This window comes from Caloenas nicobarica, chromosome 1, assembly GCF_036013445.1.
Source record: "Caloenas nicobarica isolate bCalNic1 chromosome 1, bCalNic1.hap1, whole genome shotgun sequence".
Taxonomy (NCBI): domain Eukaryota; kingdom Metazoa; phylum Chordata; class Aves; order Columbiformes; family Columbidae; genus Caloenas; species Caloenas nicobarica.
The window spans coordinates 161,172,252-161,193,308 of record NC_088245.1 but is presented as its reverse complement, the minus strand read 5'-3'; the positions used below and the strand labels follow the sequence as shown (position 1 = coordinate 161,193,308).

At 43.6% G+C, this 21,057-nt stretch overlaps 1 protein-coding gene across 2 annotated transcripts in view; it reads left to right on the top strand.

The window, feature by feature from the left end:
• The first annotated feature begins 5,771 nt into the window (after positions 1 to 5,771).
• The window catches only part of CLDN10 (claudin 10), a 58,061-nt gene continuing 42,775 nt past the window's right edge, over positions 5,772 to 21,057 (top strand). For both annotated transcript variants that reach the window (XM_065651276.1, XM_065651267.1), the window contains exon 1: positions 5,772 to 5,985. In XM_065651276.1, the coding sequence (XP_065507348.1) occupies positions 5,772 to 5,985 (214 nt within the window). The remainder of the gene's footprint in view (positions 5,986 to 21,057) is intronic.

The window sequence follows — 21,057 nt, the reverse complement described above, 5'->3', positions numbered from 1 at the left end:
GGAGCAGCCCAGGGAGCAGCAGTCCATAGTGACAGTGACCAGGTCAGACACAGCCCAGTGATCCCCAGGCAGGTCCATGGTGATGAGGCAGGTCCAAGGTCAAGCTGGGAAGTCAAGCTGCAGGTCAGGGACAGGGTCCATCTCCAGATCAGCGGCCCATGGCCTGGTGCAGGCTGGGCTGGCAGGCAGCGGGTGCTGTAGCTCCAGCAAGAGCAAAGCTCTGGAGCCCCAGCTTAAAAGCAGATCCCACATGGGAGGGACACTGCCTGTGACTTCCCTGCAACACCATGCTGGCTGGGAGCCTCTCCCCATATCTCCAGCAGGAAGGGGCCATCCTCGGCTGCATGGTTTGTAATCTGGCCCCAAGTCCCAGCGGCCAAACCTCCAAGAGGGGCAGATGTACTCAGGGCCACTGTGTGGGTTTTCTGGAGATTGAGCTCACTTTGATTGCAGATTAATGCTTTTTTTCAGCATCGTGATGTTTTTCTTCAGTGTTTATGTGTAGCAGTTACATCACAATATTTCTGTTACTACCCACTTTCCCTCTTTTCCTGCCTCCTTCCTTCTTCATCTGTGTTGCAATAATTTCCCTTTGCGTCTACCATCTTTCAAAGCACCGAACTCTTCTGTCCACAGCACCGTGATGCTTGTTTGTGTCTAATACTAAAGCTCCTGTAATGCTATCAGTGTGCTGTAGCACAGGTTAATTCTACTAGTGGCTGGGTTTGATGATAAAAAACATGATACCTTCATTGATCCCATCACTTCATCAATGTCTGTTCAGAAGTTCTCAGCAAAGCGCAATGACCTTGAATTTCATCCTGGCTTTCAGCACTGATCAAACATATGACTTGTCCTACCATTTCAACTTCACCGCATTTTAGTGTTTTGCATTTTGTAGTTTTATGTAGGTGCAACCATTTTGGCTTGCTGCCACTTACGGCAAGTCTAAGCAGAGTGTGCCAACAATAACAGTACGCTTAACGATAGCAAATGTTTTTAATCCATACGTGTTTGCTAGTGTCCAGCGCCAACAGCATAAACTAAGGAGTCTAATGCTAGATCATCCAAAAGTAGCATTTTCAAATCCATATCTTACGTCCAGTTAAGTAACAGGATAAAAAAAAAAAACCCAAGGTTAATCCTCTGTATTTTTATTCTCCCACCAAATGCTGATTTGAACCAGTTGTTCAAAATCCCACCCGTTCTTAGGCACATATTCAAAAAGTGCTCATGTAAATAATGTACATGAGTAAGTAGTTTGCCCATTGAACAACTAACATGAAATGATTAAAAATGTAATGAGGCATAGCTTTTATCTATATAGACAGTAAATACATACACATGGCAATATACCTATTCATGTGTATTCTTAAACACATGTATACCTAGCTTGTGTGAAGTTAGTGTAACTCCTGAACTGGGTTATCTGCTGTATCTATATATTCTCAAAGCAGTTCTCCTAGTGATAAGTGTATGAAGTTTCTGTTCTACAGCAAAATAACAACTGTACCATTAATTATAAGAATTTACTATAGTATGTAACACTGATACTCTACTCGTATTGTGACTGCAGTGCTCAAAAAGAGCAACAAATCTGAATGGTCATAAGACTCTGAAATTACCTTCTCTAATTGTGTATGTCACCCAGCACTTTGTGAGTAACAAGGTGAGCAGCAAACATCTCAAACCGCAACTGTTTCGTACCATTATAACGTGATGTTGTCCTTTTGCTATAGCGAACTGCGAAATGGTCTTTTCCATCAACTTTCCCATTTCCAGTGATTTCATTGCTCCTTGAAATTCCTCCCTAGGTGGTGCCTCTTCAGGCTTTGCCTGCTCCCCTGTTTACCCGGAGTTTCTAGGGTGCATGCACCTGGAAGGGACAGCAGGATTTGGCACTCAACTAGAACACACCCTTCCTACTTTCAACACCACCTGGTACTTCACTGCCAGTTCTCAGGAACCCGTTCTGTGTTTGTGTTATTGTCCCAGTCATATCGCCATGCAACTTAGCCCTTGCCTGTGTTGAGTAGTGATGTCTCCAGGCTTTTTGATTTCTTTGCCACTTTACGCAATGCTTTTAATTCTTCACCTTCTATGGAAGTCTTGAGTCACTTAGTCTCTGTAACTTCTAGTTCTACTGCTTGTCCAAATTCTCCATGGTTGTTTAGGCCTCTCGTAACTTCCTCCACAGCCTTCAGGATCAATTTGCATTATCCATCCACTCTGCAGAGGGATATCTTTATCATTACTAGTTAATTATCTGGCACATTGTCTCCATGTTACCTTATCTACTTCCTTTGCAGATCTCTCATTTTTCTTATCCAGACAACATCTGAATTGATTTACACTTAGTTCTTTTTCTAATTTTACCATAGCTGTGTATGTCTTCATGAGGAAAACATATATTGTCAGCAGTCAGATCTGTATCAGCCAACATACCAGCCTTGGGAACTCCTTCAACTCACAGGTTACGGCAATTAACATACGCCGAAGTAGAAATCTCAAACTGAAGGCTCCAGCTTACCCATATATACGTTCTTGCCCCGCTGCAAAGGTGTCAGCTGTGTTTAAAAACTGGCATTGGACTGATTTAAAAAGAGAATATCAGTAGTAATTGATATATTACTTGTTACTGACACAGAGTTCAATTAAATAGAGCCAGCCATATGTTACATGATCAGCTAGTGTATTTGTGGAGTTTTGGGGAAATGGTTTAACAAAGTCCTGCAGCAGTTTTCCCTTTTCCAACTTTGTATTTAAACACTCCTTAAGCTCCCAGACGCTTTCCAACTTTTGTCTGTTCAGTAACAGAGAAAATAAGTTTTGATGTAATGGAAAACACCATTAACAGGTTAACTTTCAACTTTGCCTTCAACTTCTTAAATGACTGATTAACTTACTTTCTGACAGTTTATAGAAGAAATGAGTGTTGTAAACAGGACCTCTTACTTCTTTCTTATCACCTAAGTATCTGTTTAATTTATTCATCACTCACACACTAACAGCCTAGAAACAATGCAGGGTGAAGTGCTTGCAACCATGAATTCCACAAAGTCATGCACTAGACTAGGCTCAGCATAAAGGCCAAAGAACCACTAAGTCTTCCTTGAGCCCTGCAAGTGTAGTCTACAGTTCAAGTGGTGCCTACAGGCACTTTCCACTAAAGTGGCTTTCAGTGTCCCACAAGCGAGAGTGACACTCATGAATGAATGTGTATTGGATGGGACCTTTGTATGCGAGCATCTAAGAGTGAGAAGGGGAAATGACTTATGAGTTTGTAGTTCAGTTTATCTAGAAACAGAAATGTGAAGTCCTTTCCTAGCATGATACCAGTTTAAAAGATAAAAGAAAAAAGAGAAAAAAGAGAAAAAAAGAGGAAAAGGAGAAAAAAGAGAGAAGATAAAAGGTCTTACTGAGGAAGCTCCACTGTCTTTGGCCCATGTCACTAGGAAGCAACCTGTCCTGAGCCTGGGTAGCTCCTCATAGCAAAGGGCAGAGGAAGGAAGGAAGGAAGGAAGGAAGGAAGGAAGGAAGGCAGGAAGGAAGGAAGGAAGGAAGGAAGGAAGGAAGGAAGGAAGGAAGGAGCGAGCAGTGTTTGTATCCAGTCACCTTTGCTTTCGCAGCCAAAATAGCGGCTTCTCCGTTTTGTTCTGGGTCAGTGAGGAGGAACACCCATGGCAAGTCCAGAACAGGGCTTGAATTTAGCATCAGATGTAAAACATGTATTTGAGCTTCTCTGAGCACTGACAACATCAGTGTCACTGGGCTGGTTTAAAAAAAAAAAAAAAAAAAACCAAACCTAATGACATCTCCTGTCAGTCTCCTCTGTGAACTAGCACAGCCTTTCACAAACAAACAAACAGAAAACCCACAACAAAAACAAACAACGCTTTCCCCCTCAAAATGAAACCAAATCTTAAAAACCAAAAACCTAAAACTAAATCACTCAACCAACCAAAACAAAAACAAACAAAACCAGCAACTACAACAAAAACAAAAACAAACAACCAAAACCCACAACATTTTGTATGGTAGAAGTTGAACAAAACCCAGTATAAGCTCTCAGGGATCTACTTCAAAGATCAACCCATTTCTGTATACTTCTCTATACCATTTCAAATTTACGGAAAAGACATGTGAAGGATTACATGAAGGTTGACCCTTGCCATACGAGAAATATGCCATATGAAAAATATGTTACTGCATTATTTGACAGCAAGGAAAAATAGCTCCCTTTGTAATATTGTCCTCATCATTAGAACAATCTGCTCTATTATAATGTTGCTCTGTAGCAAAACCACTTTCCATGTCTCTCAAGCTGGCTGTGTTAATAAAAAGCTTTATATTTATCCTTGATGTGTGGGAGGTGAGCCTACTAATTACTCTGAAAATAAATTCCTTCTTGTTGTGTAATTCTTTGACCTGTGTAATCCTACTTTTGGGTCCTACTTCTTACCACTGAGGTGATGGTTCAACAGGATGGTCTCAGTAAAACTCCTCTTGGTCCTTACAAAGGTTATCATGATGCTTTAGTAGCCTTCATTACCTGTCCTTGAGATTTGGAAATCTACAGAAAAACTCAGAAGCCAAAGTTCAGTGCGGTGTTTATCACAGCTGTAAAAGGGAGAAACAACACTAGAAGCATCCAAAAGGAAAAAAATAGACTACTTTCGTTGTCAAAAGAGATCTCCAAAGTGACCTCATGTCACCAAGTTGCATATGGTAACACCAAAGAGAGGAGACACTTGCTCATTCTTCAGAGGGGAGACCAAAAGGACTGGAGCATGAGGATGGCATGAATAAAGCTAGAAGTTGTCATACTGAAAGACTGGAGGCCACACATATTTGCAAAATCTTGTGTAAGTCTCACACTTGTATTGAGAATTTACTGAGGAACTGGAAGCAGAATAGTTGTTTCAGTGTGGTGCTGCACCCCAGCTTATCAGATCTGCTAGGTGTCAGTGCCTTCTTGTGAGGATGACATTTTATTAAATCATTGGTGTTCTTTGAGGATCTCTCATGGCATGAGGTTGCAGGAGCTCAGTCAGTGGTGGGACAGATGTTTCCGTGCTATATTCATTGTGCAAGGCAGACATGCCGTAAGACACAGTAAATTTTCTATGCTGACCAGAGAAATCTTGATGGAGGATACATAAGGTTTATTCTGCTGACTGCTACAAGGAGCACTTGCTGTTTCTGTTGTTGCTCTAGATTTGCAGTTCTACAAACGCATCCACAGAGGCTGCCTCCAAGATGCTACTGTTTTATGGTGGCTAGTGATGGCTGAATTAATTTCACAGCCTTTCCAAAATTTATTCTTCAAGTGTTGTGTGATCCTTCTAAAATGTTATGGTAATCTGTTAAATAGCACTGTACAGTTTGGACTCTGGACTTCTTTTGCTAGATGCAATGGTTGTAAGTTTCCAATTAACTGAAAATTAAGCATTAACTGGAATACTTTAATTGAAAAAATATGAAAAAAATTAATTAATTTTTACAATTAGAAATTAGTAAGTAAGTACTAGTAATTAGCTTCCCTAAAGTTGTACCTTGTCTTGCTTTCTAAACATTTGTAATGCCTGAGGCCTTTTTTGAATCACTCGAGCATGACAATTTCTTCCAGCCACATTAACTTTCTGTAGCAAGTGTTACTGAACTTGTTCAAGGATAATTTGCTTATGTTATGCCTTTTTGCTTACTCACATGACTAAAGTACTTTTCTCTCCACGCAGTGGCATTACTAAGTCCCTGGGCTACAAAGAAACATGCTAGGAATACAGATTATAGCTTTCATATTTTGTTTCTGTGGGCTGGGAGCTGCTATTGCTGCTACTGCATCAAATGAGTGGAAAGTCACTAGTCGAGCATCATCTGTTATCACCGCAACCTGGGTTTTCCAGGGGCTTTGGATGAACTGTGCCGGCAACGCGCTGGGTGCTTTTCACTGCAGACCTCACCTAACTATCTTCAAAGTAGAAGGTAAGGAAGTTTAATTTAAGCGGAACGTATGAAGAACTATGTGTATTGCAAGATGTGAGCCTGAGGAGAAAAAGATTATTTGGGCTTGTGTAAGAAATTATGATTAAAGCATTGAGATGAAGTATAAGTAAAAGATATTGTGGGCAAAATATCAGAAACAACTTTGTAGGAATGACATGTATTCCAAGAAAGACAGTAAGCTCTACTCCGTAGTTGGTAATATGCGAGAAGCATACTGGACAAAGTTCCAGTAAATATTCTATCAGTAACAAACCATTGTTAGCAGGGAGATGGACTACACTGTCTTCCAGCTCTAATTTCTATGCAAAAAGAAGTGTTCTGCTTGCTGGATGGGGAGAGGAGGAAAGATAGCAAGGTCTGTAACAGCTATCGATCCTCTTTTTAGTATCTAAGGAACTTAGATAGCAAAGAACCATGTCCGTGAATATTATGCAAATATTCATATGCTGGGAATTGTGTGTTTATATACGTGCTGCGTCAAAGGCTAATATTGTAAGTTTAAAAATCAAAGTTGTGCTGTTTCAGAATGTCCATTTTGATGGAAAGCGTTGGATTTGGGAGCTGTCTGACACAGTATAAAAACAAACGAGTTCTTGCCTTAAATCAGAGATAGGGACTAACTAAAAGTCTACTGCACGAAGTGTTTTCTATGTTGCTCTACGTGTAAGACAGTAAATGAAGAGGTTTGTTTTCTATTTGTTGTTAAACCTTGAGACAGTAGGTAAGGCAGTGTTTTCAGTGAAACTGTGCAAGCACTCAGGAGGGCAAGGGCAGTGGGATTGCTCTCTCCTGGATGTGGGCAGCGCATGAGCAAGATGGAGTCAGGCTACAGGAGGAAAAAATGGGTTAAGACACCGGCATTTTAGGAAAACAGAAAAGAAATCCAGGGTAGACATAACATTCCAAAGCTTTTATGAGACCAGAAAAAAGCACAATTGTAAGATGTAAACAGCCAGTGGCTGAACAAGGTATAAAATGTACCGTTGAATCGTTCTTACCATACTACATAAACAGGGTCATACACACACCTCACACACGTGTGGAAACATGGAAATACAGGGATGTTACAGATTCATACTTTTCCTTGCCTCTCATGCCCCTGCCACCTCAGACTGCATGCTGGGACATACAGGTCAACTCTCACACATATAGAGGACTTTGAGATACAACTCAGCATCATTTTTGTACACATTTTATCGTGTCCCACTCCAAATAATCACAAATTGCACATGAGGGATGTGAATGGATAAGAATAGTTTTATGTATTTTAAAGAGTGCTGTTCATCAAAAATTACTTAAAAGGCATAGAAACTCACACCTGCACTTTAAAAACAAATATTATATCTTTGTGAATCACCATTTGTGCATTACTTCTGCCAAGATTTAAAGAGAAAAATTAAAAAAACCAACACTCTTCTTCTCAGGCACGTATGATCAAATTTCTTTAAAACGATGTAAAGTACTTCAGTAACTTGAAACTATCATTATTGCTATTTTTAGTAGTACAAAAGCTACTTTCAGAATAATCAGCTGTAATCCACTTGCCACTGTGTATCGTTACTATTATTTTGATCACTGAAACTTGAATAAACAAAATACGCATCATTATGTGTGCATCCTTTAAATATGTATTTAAGCATCTGAGTTAGATTTTGCTTATTTGCTGTGCAGAGTAACATAGACAAGAAATTCACCACAAGTCAAAGTAGCACACTCTTGCTAAAGTAAGCAAGTAGCAAGCTGCTGCCCTGACATTTAGGAAGTCTAATTTTAACCTGCCAGTGCACGCACCAGCAGAGGATAATATTACACGTAGCATAAACACTCCTGGGAAAGACTGAGGTATTTTGTTTGAAAAACCTGCTAATCATAAACTCCTGGTAATCCAAGGAAAACAAGAGTTCAACAGGGAAAGAGCTTTGTACTCTCACTCCATCCTGCAATGTAAAACAATAAAATGCTCAGATTAAGCAGGTAATGAGCTCCCATCTCTGTCCTCAGAGCTTCAATATATCATCATTATTTGCATACTGACATTAGAGTCATCTGGCAATATACATTTTTCTTCTGCATGTTTATGACTATATGGAATCTATTTGCAATTTGTCCTCTAGCCAAAGATAACTGTTACACAAGCTCCTCACTCCATTCCTACCTGTCCAGTGCTCCACAGACGGTAGTTACCTCTCTTCTCACTCCTCTTGTGTTTATCATCCTGAATTCTTACAATCCCAGAATGATCCAGATCTGACAAGAACTAGCTTTGAGTTGTCTAGCACTGCTTAGACACCTTATTTAAATATATTTTGCATTTGGTGATGCTACAGAGAGTTGCTTTGTTCACATAAAATACTGAAGTGTAACTAGAAAACTGAATTGTGCCCACAACCCTTTCCTATGGCACTTCCCTAGCCTGTCAGGGCAGCTACTAGGCTTCTTCAAACCATTAGTTCGGCATTTGTCATGCCTAACCTACAGTACTGTTTAATGTCTCCTTTGCGCTCCCTGGTTTTCCATGCCATGTATTCAGGGAAGCGTGCCAGCACATAGAAGAAATGTGATTCCTTGAACCTTCTCTTGTTTGAGCCTCGGATCTTCTGCTGGCACCTCTTATTCTTGCCAGTGCCTGTTTTGATGGAGTCACATGGGGCAAGCAGTGCTATCCTGATGGTAGCCAATATGGAAAGGGCAGTGCCCAGGTGTTCTGGGTCACATCGGCAGACAGATTCGAAGATGCCATTTCATGAAGGTGTTGCTGTAAAGCAGCTGAGGGGTGGAAGGAAGGTGAAACTGGGCAACTGCTATTGCAGCACCTGTAGCCAGAACAGCCTTGCTTAGGTGAACACCATCTAAGTTCACCAGGGCGTGGAGAGCAATTTCAGCCGTGCTTCAGGGTGACAGAACTTTCTCAGAGGGCTCAACCAAGAGCAGGAATCACAGAATCACAGAATGGTTGGGTTTCGAAGGGACCTCTGGAGATCATCTAGTCCAACCCACCTGCTAAAGCAGGTTCACCCAGAGCAGATCACACAGGAATGTGTCCAGGTGGGTTTTGAATGTCTCCAGAGTAGGAGACTCCACAGCCTCTGTGGGCAGCCTGTTCCAGTGCTCTGGCACCCTCAAAGTGAAGAAGTTTCTTCTCATATTCAGGTGGAACCTCTTGTGTTTCAGTCTGTGCCCATTGCCCATTATCCTGTCATTGGGCACCACTGAAAAGAGTCTGGTCCCATCCTCTTGACACTTGCCCCAGGAAAGGACTGCCATGAGAGCTTCTCTCACTAGACAGAAACTTACTGCCAGGGAAAACACTACCCATTTGATTGCTGCCAGCCAACAACAAGCCAACCAGAAACCTGCATGGCAGCCAAAGCCAGGGATTTAGTACTAAAACCTCTACTGCTCTGTACTCATCATGAGTGGGTTTACGTAGAGGGCAGGCTGAGTGAGGGCCAGAGAATGCACTCCTGCTCCCCGCTGCCTGCCAGATTCAGCTTGAGATTCAGCAAATTCTGCTTACTAAGTAACGTGAAGCAGAGAGTGTATTAAAAATCACACAACCTTATAATTCTAGGTGATTCATTCTATTCAGTACACATTGATTTAAGCTAAATGATTGATATGAAACTTAAATTAAGCTCATCCACTGATCTGTGAGTAGTAAAAATCATCGCCATACAGCCATCTTACTTAGCAGAGAGAGCTCGAAGTAGGCTCACCCAGCCTGTCATATTTATAGAATAAAGTGGATGTACTCGTAATCAAATTGCACACAGTGGGAAAGGTCTGCATGGAACTCCCTGCACCCACAACTCATCAGCGTTCAATGCTGTTCTGCTTCCTCGTGAGTTTCCTAAAAGGAGTTATAGAATCATAGAAACATAGAATGTCCTGACCTGGAAGGTACCCACAAGGATCATCGAGTCCAACTCCTGTCCCTGCACAGGACAACCCCACAGGTCACACCATGTGTCTGAGGGCTTGTCCAGTCTCTTCTTGAACACTGTCAGGCTTGGGGCCGTGACACCTCCCTGGGGAGCCTGTTCCAGTGCTCCACCACCCTCTGGGGGAAGAACCTTTTCCTCATGTCCAACCTGAACCTCCCCTGGCACATCTTCCTGCCATTCCCTCGGGTTCTGTCACTGATCACCAGAGAGAAGAGATCAGTGCCTGCCCCTCCTCCTCCTCTGGTGGGGAAGCTGTGGACCGCAATGAGGTCTCCTTCAGACTGAACAAACCAAGTGACTTTAGCCACTCCTCATACGGCTTCCTCTCCAAACCCTTCACCAACTTCATAGCCCTCTTCCGGGCACTCTCTAGCAGCTTAATATCCTTTTTATCCTGTGTTTCCCAGAACTGCACACAGAGCTCCAGGTGAGGCCGCACCAGTGCAGAGCAGAGCGGGACAGTCACCTCCCTCGCTCGGCTGGCAATGCTGTGCTGGATGCACCCCAGGGCACAAGTGATCCTCTTGGCTGCCAGGGCACAGGGCTGCAGCTCAGGCCTTTACCTCCTTTGTAGCCTGGACCAAATGGTGCTGGTTTGGCTGGGGGGGGTCGGGTGCGTCCACCACAAATCCCGGCTCCCTGCCCGCTCCGTCCCGCCGAGCTGGGCGCGCTCCCCTCTCCATGGTGCTGCAGGCCGATGGCCAGCCGCAGAGGACTCTGCTGAGGGGCACTCCGGGTGGTCAAAGGGACAGAGTCACAGGGTCCGATTTTGAGGTTAGAAGATAACTGCGTCTAAGAACTTTCCTGTAGCAAGCAAATCCTCCTAGGAAAAGTGCTAACTAAAGGGAAACATGGTTGATTTGTGTTCGGTAGACTGACACACCCCTCCGTTAAGTTTCTCTGCCCACTGAGTACAATATCCATTTAGAAAAACAAAGTCAAAAGAGCATTGGCAAAGTTGAGACGGACAAACAACATAGACCAAGTTCTTAAGTACGAACAGCAGTCTCCATTTATTGCCACAAACGCCTTTTTATATAGTCTTTACCAGTTCATGTGTCTTTTTGCTGTTGGTTACAGGCTGCAATAGTAACATATCATTGGCGAATTTTGCTTACGTCAATGTTACTCTTTTACTCCCTTCTTTCTCACGAGTACACCTTAATATCTCCGGATACTCCTTTACTCCCATCTTTCTCATGGGTAGGCCTTAATATGTTCCAGGCTAATTTCTGTTCCCATACCCTCTGTCAGGGAACCCACGGACCCGCTGTAGTTTCCCACATAAAAGAAATATACAATAGGATCAATAGTGCAAATTTGGCAATGGTGATCATAAGACATGGCCAGGATTCTTCTCAGATTTTTACGGCATAATTCCAAAGTACTCTCCATTTCTCAGCAGGCAGAAGGGTCACTGTTTAGACTGATCAAAATACTGATTTTTGCATGGGGACTTTTGTGTATGCAGAGAAACAGGGTGTTAAATCTTGGTAGTGAAAGGTTCTCCACTCTCACAGTTTGCCTCTCCATTGCAGCAAACCTCTTTCCAGGCTCATGGACTCCATTCTGACATTAGATGCTCTCCACTTAAACAAGATAGCCTGAAACACGTTTGGTCCCTAGAGGAAGCTGGTAATGCACTAGAGGTCATGAGATGTCACAACAATATACAGAAAATGTTTTGGGAATCTGTTATATATTGTATACTATTCCCAAAAGTGAAAGAAGAAAATAAATTTAAAAGTTCAGCCTAGGCAGGAGTTAGTCTGAGACATAATGGGTGTTATTTGGGTGGTTTCAAGTAAGGGAAGGAATTTATTCATATGCAGCAGAGCTATTCATGAAGCAGAGAGCCATGTTTGACCTGGCAGCCCCTGGCAGAGTAAATATGAACTGAAGGACGGGGCTAATTCCCAAGTATCCCCCAGGGACCTCCAGCAGCAGGTTTGCTGAGCAAAACCCAGGGCTTCCATAGGCATGGTGAGTTCCAGAGGAAGCATCCAGAGCCCAAAAGTTACCCAAGAGGCAGGACAGCTCTGTGAAACCTGGCTTTTTGGATCTCAGAGCTGAAACATAGGTTAGAAATTTTGAAGTGGTTCACAAGGAATCTTGCTGTCAAATTTCATTTTCTCTTTGAGCCGTTTGTTTCCAAGATTTTAATCTTTAAGCTCTGAAAATTCATGAATCTAAACCACAATGAATCACTATTTACTATGAAGACTGTCTGGATCTGGCCGATTACTTGAACCAGATTAGTCCAGAGCTGTGGGGCAGACTGGAAAGAGGTGTGCCTACTGGGGGATCTGCAGCCACAAGGACATACAAAGGGAGTCCAAGAACTGCAGGACTAGACTGCACAGGGCCAGCTGGAAAACACCAAGGGTGGAGGCTTTCACAGCCAGCTGCCAGTTTTGGAGGAGAAGCTGATGGCAGGTTACAAAGAACAGACTCTGACACTACTTTAAAATCTGCAGGATTCCAGGAAAACATGAGGCATTGTGGACCAGCCCCCCTTTTTTGCTCTTGTTTACACCTGGCAATTTGACAGTATCTCTGCAATCCTCTTTTTGTGGTACAAGCCTTCTGTCTTCCCACCTCTGTGCAAGGGCAGAGGTTACGGTGCTGAGATCTTTTTCACTTTTGTCCAGACCTGGACAAGATTAATGACGCTTATGCTTCCCTTCAGTCATCCTTACAGATTTTTTCCTGGTGGTCAGTCTCCAAGAGGTGGTCTTCATTTGCAGAACATCAGTGAGAAAATCTGGAAAGTGCGAAGTGCTGCAATTTGCTAGCGTGGTTCCCGTGCAGCTGGTGCAAGAATGGGAATGCAAAGCTTGTTATTGGGGCATTAATAATGAAGCTCTTTCATCTTCTAATACTCACGCTGGATAGATTGTTATCTCTGCTTTGCTTTTAGCTGTCTTTGATTACTCCTACATAGCAGCATAGAGCGTACTGCAAAATGAATAGAACTCAGCTGTAATTGGTATGCAGCCAATGTCTTAAAATACCTCTGTTCAAACAGGTTTTGTAGCCTGGTCTGCCTTGTGAGCACTGAGGTGGGTGAGGGGAGCTTGCCTGTAGCATGAGCTGAGGAGCATAAGGCCGATGTACCTCTTCTAATCTTTTTAGCAGTCGTGCTACAACCACAGCTTCATTCAAAGTTACAGAGATACAATACATTTCATTTTTACAAGTTCCTGCAGTAGGAGAGGAGAGGAAACCTGGCAAAAACAGCCATGGTAAGCAGATGGGTGGGAGAAGGAGGCTGGAGTACAAATCATTAAAGCTGATGATTTTGGAATTCAGACTGCTGAAACTTAAGATTTTAAGTCTTTAACCTTCTAGCACACATGACATTTTCAGAGAGTGGTGCAAGGGGGAGGAGAGAGGCTGGAGCAGCAAATAGCTTGGGAATGGTTATTGGGGAATAAGTGTAGCCAATGGTCATGAGATGAGAAATTGTAGACAAAAAAATATATATACATAAAAATCTCTGCTGTGGATACCATTTGGAGTTGGCTGATCAAGTGTGAGCTAAGTGCCAATTTGGTAGAGAAAACGAATTGCTACGCAGACAATAGCGGTATTAAATCCCTCAATGTAGGTGTTACTCTGTGTCTCATGGTACTTACACATAGTTTTGCAATGTCAAGCAAGGTGCCAGATGCGTGCAGCCTTTTAAGTAGAGCTGTGCCCATGGGATCCCTCTCCATATCCCACATGTATCAAGTCCTACAGTGTCTGGTTATCTTTATAACCCTTCCCTGGAGTGGGTGCCTTGGGGCTCTCTGGTGGTTTAGAGGCTGAGCGACGTATCCTCTTGGGTGTTTCACTGATTCAGATGAGATCAAATGCTTGGAGCAGAGATATTGCCAGGGGTGTTACTGAGGCCTTCAGATCCTCACTTTTTCAGGGCATTTATTCCTTGGCTCGGTCCTGGTGTCAGTACTGTGAAGGACCTCTGGCTTTGGCCAGCAACCAACTCAGACTTCTCTCTGCAGACTGGACATCGAAGCCCAGGGCTCCTGTATGGTTTTCCTCTCCAGAGATGCATTTCCTAACACAGGAGAGAGCACATCAGCTCACATGGCTGTGCCTTAAAGCAGGGATTTGTTATGTGCAAAGGAACTTTTTCTTTTCCCATGCCATGCCTCTCAGACCGTGACCTCATTTGCCCCGCACAGCCATGCAGCAGCTCATGGACCTGCTGACCAAATGGTCTTATCATGGAGGTGAGCAGCCAGGGGTGCAGGAGGTAAAGCAGGGGCCTGGAATTTGGGCAGCTGAGAAGGTGTGAGATGGGCAAGCTTGTTAGCGGGGTACCTGGCAAGGTACTTGATGAGGTGGCACAGATAACTGACAACACTGAGCAGATATCTACCAGAATCTGTTAGTGTAGACCCTACAAACTGACATTCAGCTAGCTGAGGTCACTCAAGAACAAGGATGAGGGCTAAATAGGGTGGAAAATAGGGTGGACCCGTAGAATAAGATGGCCTCATATCTTCTTCGTGCCAGGCAAAGGACTGACAGGGGGTGAGTGAATGTGCTGGACTGAAGAGAAAGCTGGAAAGCCAGATCATTGTTCTGCCCCTACAGTCACCTGTTGTGGGATCCTGGGAGACACTGTTGCCTGCCCAAATATTAAAAAATCCATAATTTAAACATGTATAGTCTTAATTAGGTGAAGCACATATTGAAATTCAGGCATATGCAAAGTCTCCTGAGAACATTTCATTCACCTCTCACCTTTAATACCTTATGCTTATCACCCAGACATTTGCCTTTTAAATTTCAAAAAAACAATCTGAAACAGTTAAAAAAGCAGAGGCATTGAAGACTTCTAAAGGTCATGCCCAACAGTTCACAGATGTGATCATTTTACACTTACGTTTCTCTTACTGTGTTAACTTTTTTCTAAAGAAAATGTATGTTAATCTGGAGGTAATTAGTCAAGTTCTGGTATAACACAACCTCAGGATTAACCTGCTTAAAGATGGAATATTTAAATTCTATATCCTGAACTAAGATTTATGTTGCACTATTTAAGAGTTTTCCATAAATCAAGACTTCCACGTGGTAGATTTTATTACTATACATGACCAACTGTATATGACATTAATCTTATTTTCTAAGATTATTTTATGTTAAAGTCCAAAATCTCCCTTCTAGCCCTTCACTTTCCCAAAAGTTAATTACACAAACTCTACTAGTATTTACAATTACATAACCTCACAGTCCCAATGAGAAGCAGCACTGAATACTTGAAGATACTAATGAATTTGCTTTCATAATAATATATATTGATTTTCTACCAGGTCCACTCTACCGATTGTTGTACTTGCTAGTTTTTTTTCTATCCAGCTAAGATGTGAGGCTACTGTTCTGCAGACACCAGTCAGACACAAAGATGCATCTCACGCTCATATTCAGGGCAATGCATACCAATTCATATTTCCAAAGGAAACAGGAGCTCAGAAGCTCTAAATTTCCGCTGCAGGAGGAAATCTGCCATAATCTTTTGTTATTTGAAGACTGCCTTTTCCTTCTTCACAAATGAATTTCTAAACAATAACACAGAACGTCACATAAAAGCCTTTCTATTGATTTTTCAGCCTATAAAGTGGCAAAAGCAGAAATCAAACCCCAGCCACTAAGAAACAGTGAAAGTGAGTCATTAATCCTATGTCAGCACAGTGTTTAATTGGGTGGACAGGAGAACGGGACGCTCGGGAGGCATAAAAACTTTCTCCACTGCAAGCCCACCACCAGCCCAGGCTGCTGCCCCAGGCTGGCATCCCAGCCCGAGCAAGCACCGCACCATATACTGGGCCCTGAGTTCAGCCACCTTTTGTTAATAACAGAAGTAGTTATGTCACAAAGTGGGGAAAAGAGGTAATTTAATTAACTAAATAATCATTATGGCATCTGGCTGTTCCATAGCATAATTTTAATGGAAATGTTCCGCCTTACAAAACAGATGATACCATTATATACCACCAAAACCAACGCAAGAGACAATTTTACTTTCGTTTACACCACCTTTCAAAATCTTCATGCTGCAAGAAGTTTCACTTTGCTCAGTGGCTATTATGAAACCTCCAATATAATGATTTTTTAATATTCTGTCTAGAAATGCAGTGGTTTGCATTTAATCTTTACAGAAATTCAGCATTTGAAAGTGTCTGTAACTCTTGTGCCTCTGTGTGCAGAAAGGCTCAGGTCCTCTTTGAGCAGACCTGTTTGCCTGGGCTGGTGGAGCTCTTTTGACCCTCATAAGTGCATTCCCATTCAGATCAAAGCATCCTGCAAAGACATCCTTTCAGTGCAAAAGCCAAAGCTTCTTCAGCTTTCCTGATGAGCTGGGTCTCATCTTGCTCCTCATCTTGCTCCTCCACATCGGCTGTACTGAGGAGGTAGGAAATCCCAATATGATGTGACATGACCAAAAAGCCCCACCAGCTAAGAAGTAACCCAGCATTCTAGTCAGAGCCCTGGACCTCCGCTTTAAAACAAAAGCACCCACCACAGCCAGGGACAGGATATGAGTGGAAGGCAGAAAATTTGTTTTCCTCCCTGGCAGGGATTTGGGTCAATTCCTGCTGAGTCAGCAAGACTCGCTGCCATCTCAGGCAGCTGATGGCAGCCAGGACTTCTCTCCCCGCAGTCCCAGAGGCTGAGCAAGCACCGCGGTCTGGCACTGCTCATGGAGCTCTGCGAGGGAGGTCACTGCCCATGGCACTGCGAACACCAGCCCTTCCCCACAGCACGGCCCTCCTGCACATCTTATCAACCCCATGGCCTTCATCTTCTTTGCTTTTCTCTCTCAGCTCTTTTCTCCCAAGAGCATCTCCAGCTGAGACCACCTGGGCTCCTGTTCTGTTCCTGGCTGACACTGGAGTCCGACGGTACAGGTTGCAGAGGGACCATCGCATTACTGCTGCCTCTGTGTAGGCGTTTGGTACAGGGACATCCTTCTAGGAGGTGCAGGAAGCTCAGCTGACATAGAAGGTGGGATACTCAAAGGCAGAGAAATAAACTACAGCTGGAAATGTATATCCCTGAGGGAGCAGGAGGCCACATATAGTAGAGCCACCTTCCCCAAAGTAAATGAGATGCAGTGTGGTTGGAGATGGTGAGGTTCAGTGCAGGGATATTTGACAGAGCACTGGAACAGGCTGCCCAGAGAATTTGCGGAGTCTCCTTCTCTGGAGACATTCAAAACCTGTCCAGACACACTCCTGTGCAATCTACTCTAGGTGAACCTGCTTTAGCAGGTGGGTTGGACTAGATGATCTCCAGACGTCTCTTCCAACCCCAACCATTCTGTGATTCTGTGATATAGCTGGGAGCAAAGGGATCATGTTTCTCCAGCTCTGTGCATCTCGGCTGCTTTCCAGGCTGTGGTACAGGGCTCACTCTCAGAGGGTCAATGGCCACTTGGGTCTCTGCGGCTGGGAGATCCTGCACCACCATAGCCATACTTTGGCCTGGGCTTCACTGGGGGTGCAGACACCCCCAACCCATGGCTTAGCTAAGTTCCAAGCAACAAAGCTCCCTTGTCCTGGCTCGTGATGGTGGTGGTCCCTCTCGAGAGGCAGTGCTTGGCACGGCTAGGAAGAGAGGCAGGAGGAGAGCCAGGCAGCCAAAGCTAGAACCCCTCCCTGCAGGCAGCAGCGACCACCCTCAGGCAGGACACACAGCCTGGACACACGGTGCAGAGGTGTGGTGGGCTGCGAGGGGGGTGGCTGCGTGGGGTGGCGTGTCCTTCCCCTCCGTCCTCGCATCATGCACGGAGCAGAGCGCTGTGTGTGTTAACGGGAACAAGGATAAACATTTCCAGCCAAGGTACTTAACACTAGTGTGTTTGCCAAATGGCTTCACTACCTTCTTTGGTTAAGTTTAAGAGAAATGTTGTTGCTCAAAGGAGAAAACAAGTGGAGGTGTTTTTCCCCCTCACCCTTCCTGTCTGCAAATCCAGGCACCTCTGGTCTGCCGTTCCTTATAAACAAAAGAAGGATCTTTTGTGGAGCCTGTTGATAAGAGACACTCCACACCACTTCACATCCCACAGATTCTTATTATTATTTTTATGCTTGCAATAATATGCAAATGTTTGAGCACTTTCTAAGGTCACTTGCTGGTTGTGCTACGGTGTGGCGATCGCTCTGGTTACTGCAGAGACCTAAGGACAAGTCCAGGACACAGTAAGACACGACAGGTTGTCTGGGCCAGCTGATGGGATTTGCACTCAATCAGTGAGACATAAGCGTGCAAGACTTAGATGCTCCCTGGTGAGAGGAGACTCAGGGAGATAGGAGTGGCTTTCTCTTGCATTCCTCTTTCCTGGGAATGCTTTGCAAGGACACAAAACGTTTGCAGCTGAGGAAAGTGAGTCTGGTGTACAACAGCTGGGGCATGGAGCAGGGAGAGAGCTCATGACAAATCACATAGGCCACAGACACCCAAAATACACCAGGGAGCTTGATGGAAGCAGATCATCAGGAAAGCAGAAAGTGAGCTTGCGAGGTACAAGGCTCTGCCTTGACCTAGTGGTGACAATTTGGCCACCGCTTTCAGTACAAGAGGGACCAGGCCCAAGTTCTCTGCAATCTCAGCGAAGGCTCACCACTCAGCTGGGAGAGATTAGAACATTTCCAAAAACCTCCAGCATTTTAATCAAAAGAATGAGTGGGTGTTCTTATTTAAGGAACCTGAATGCCTTCAACCACCTGTTCTTTACAATTTTGCCACCTTGGATCATTTTGAATAAAAGTCTGTGTCCAGCAAGAGAGTTCCATGCTGTACCCACTTGCTCACACAGCCTTGCAGCAAGATGGTTATGGTTCATAATACTGAAGGGAAATCACTGCTGAACAAGTGAGAGGAACTAGGAAGGAAAGAAACGTACTTCAGGTGCACAGGGCTCCTGAGTAGCTCTTTAAAAGAAGAAGGAATGATGAGGAAAAGTCTGTTGCCAAACAACACTCATTTCTAATATAAATGAGTCATACAAAGTGATTTTTAGAGCCAGAGATTTCTTCACTGGCATTGCTCACTTTTCTCAGTACGCAAAAGAAAAAACATTACTTCGAGGTCTGAAGTTCACTGGGTTACATCTGCTTTCACTCGTTTCTACCAACAGTAATATTTTCTACATGGATTTATTTCTTTTTTTTTTCCTTCCCTCTCAACATCTTTGGAGCCTTACTGTCTCCTTCATGCCACTAGCAGAGACAGGATCATAAATTAGTTCAGTGCTATGTCTGACCCAATACTGTTGCTCAAGTAATGTTAAGTTTTTTATAATCTACCCCTCCTTTGCCTCAAAATATCTACCTTCTCCTTTCTGAATCACTTACTGGAAACTCAACAGAAAAAAAATCCCACAAGGTTCTGGTCAGCTATTTGGTCTGGGTAGATGGATGAGCAGAATCCTCTCATTTGGGATCAGGCAATGCATGACATACAGATTGTACTGTGTTGGAGAAGAAAAAAAAAAAAGGTGGGGGGGAGGAGGAAAAAAAAAAAAGTCAAGTCTTTATAAAGAAATGGCTTGTCTGTAAGATGTGAGATGGCTTCTCTTGGCCCAAGCAAAGCCTCTGCTGCAGTGCTGTGTCCAGTTTGGGTACTACACTTGAAACAAGATGAAGAGCACTTGGAAAGAGCAGACAGATAAGAGCAACAAGAACCCCTCGAGTTTATGAAATGTGACCTATGAGGAAAGACTGGAAGAGTTAAGACTGTTTAGTCTGAAGAAGAGTAGACTAACTGTAGGCATGAAAATAACCTTCAAGTACGTGAAAAGTGGCTGCAAACAGGAAGAACTTAATCAGTTCCCCATGGCCAGTGGCAGCACCACAGGAAACGGTGAGCCTGGCTTACCACAAGGACTATTAGCAGTTTTAGCATTCTACCCTAAAAGCAACTGTCCTTTTTTGTCTGTCTACAGACAGCCTACCTCTAACCTTTAGCTTAATTTTGTTAGTCTGTGGTTGTTTTACTCTGTGATTAGCTGAATCGGTGCAGCCTTATACCCCTTGGTCAGTTCTAGCTGTCAGAAGTGAAACGTGTCCCCTGAAGTCCTCACCTGTTCTCCCTTAGATTCCCCCTTGAAATGCGCTTAGGTGGAAAGCTGTAATTCAGAAAATATCATTTATAAAGTATCTAAGGTCCACTGGTTAGTAGCCTTTAGTCTACAAAGGTCTTTTAGTGGATCTTTGCTTTGGTCTGCAAAGGTTGGTTGGTATTAAATCCTCTTGCACTTTTTCTATACATTTCCTACTGTCTGTCTGGACTTGGAGAGGCCATTTTTCTCTGTGCTTGCAGAGCACGTAGCTCTGTGTAACACATTTGATGCCCATGATTTGGCCTGGATGTTGCTGAGATATCTATAGTCCTGAGCAAAGGCAGCACGCTCACATTTGTCCCATTTCACTTCTCTGTGCTATTTTCACTGTGAAACAATATCCTCCTAACATATCTGAAACAGCCAAAAACGGAGGAGGTAGGGAGATAATATAGGCCAAAATGCTTGAAGTACTCAAGCTGTAAATTATCTTCCTTGCTTCAAATATAAACAGCATTTAGACTGGAATCTGAAAAAAACCATTCAGTTAATGACCAACTCAAGGAAGAGTCAAGTGAGGCTGGCAGGGAAAGGCAGTGCTTTGAATAAGCTTCATGTCCTCTGTAACAGCCGAGATTTGCCGTGAGATGGTGAACCTGTGTACAGAGAGTCACAAATCAATAATCTTGAATGGTATGGGTCCCATAGTTCTCCTTTCTTCCTACCTAGGAGAGCTTGTCCTGCTTCATCAGGTACCTAAAGCTGGGCACAGACGAGGTGCTAAAAATGCTGCACTGGATCTTAAGCATAGGTTTAAGGTTTATCCCAGACTGCTTAGACATCTGTGATGTTAAATGCTGCGTGGGAGCTAGTCATTCTTATAGTCAACAGGGACAGAATCCATCCTATCCCTGTGAGACACCTACACCAAGTCAGAGGAGCAGTCTAGACGTGCCAATGGACAGTAAAGTAGACGGATGATTAGTGAAGGTATAGAGATACTGGGCAGGATTCGGCTGAATCCCACCCTGA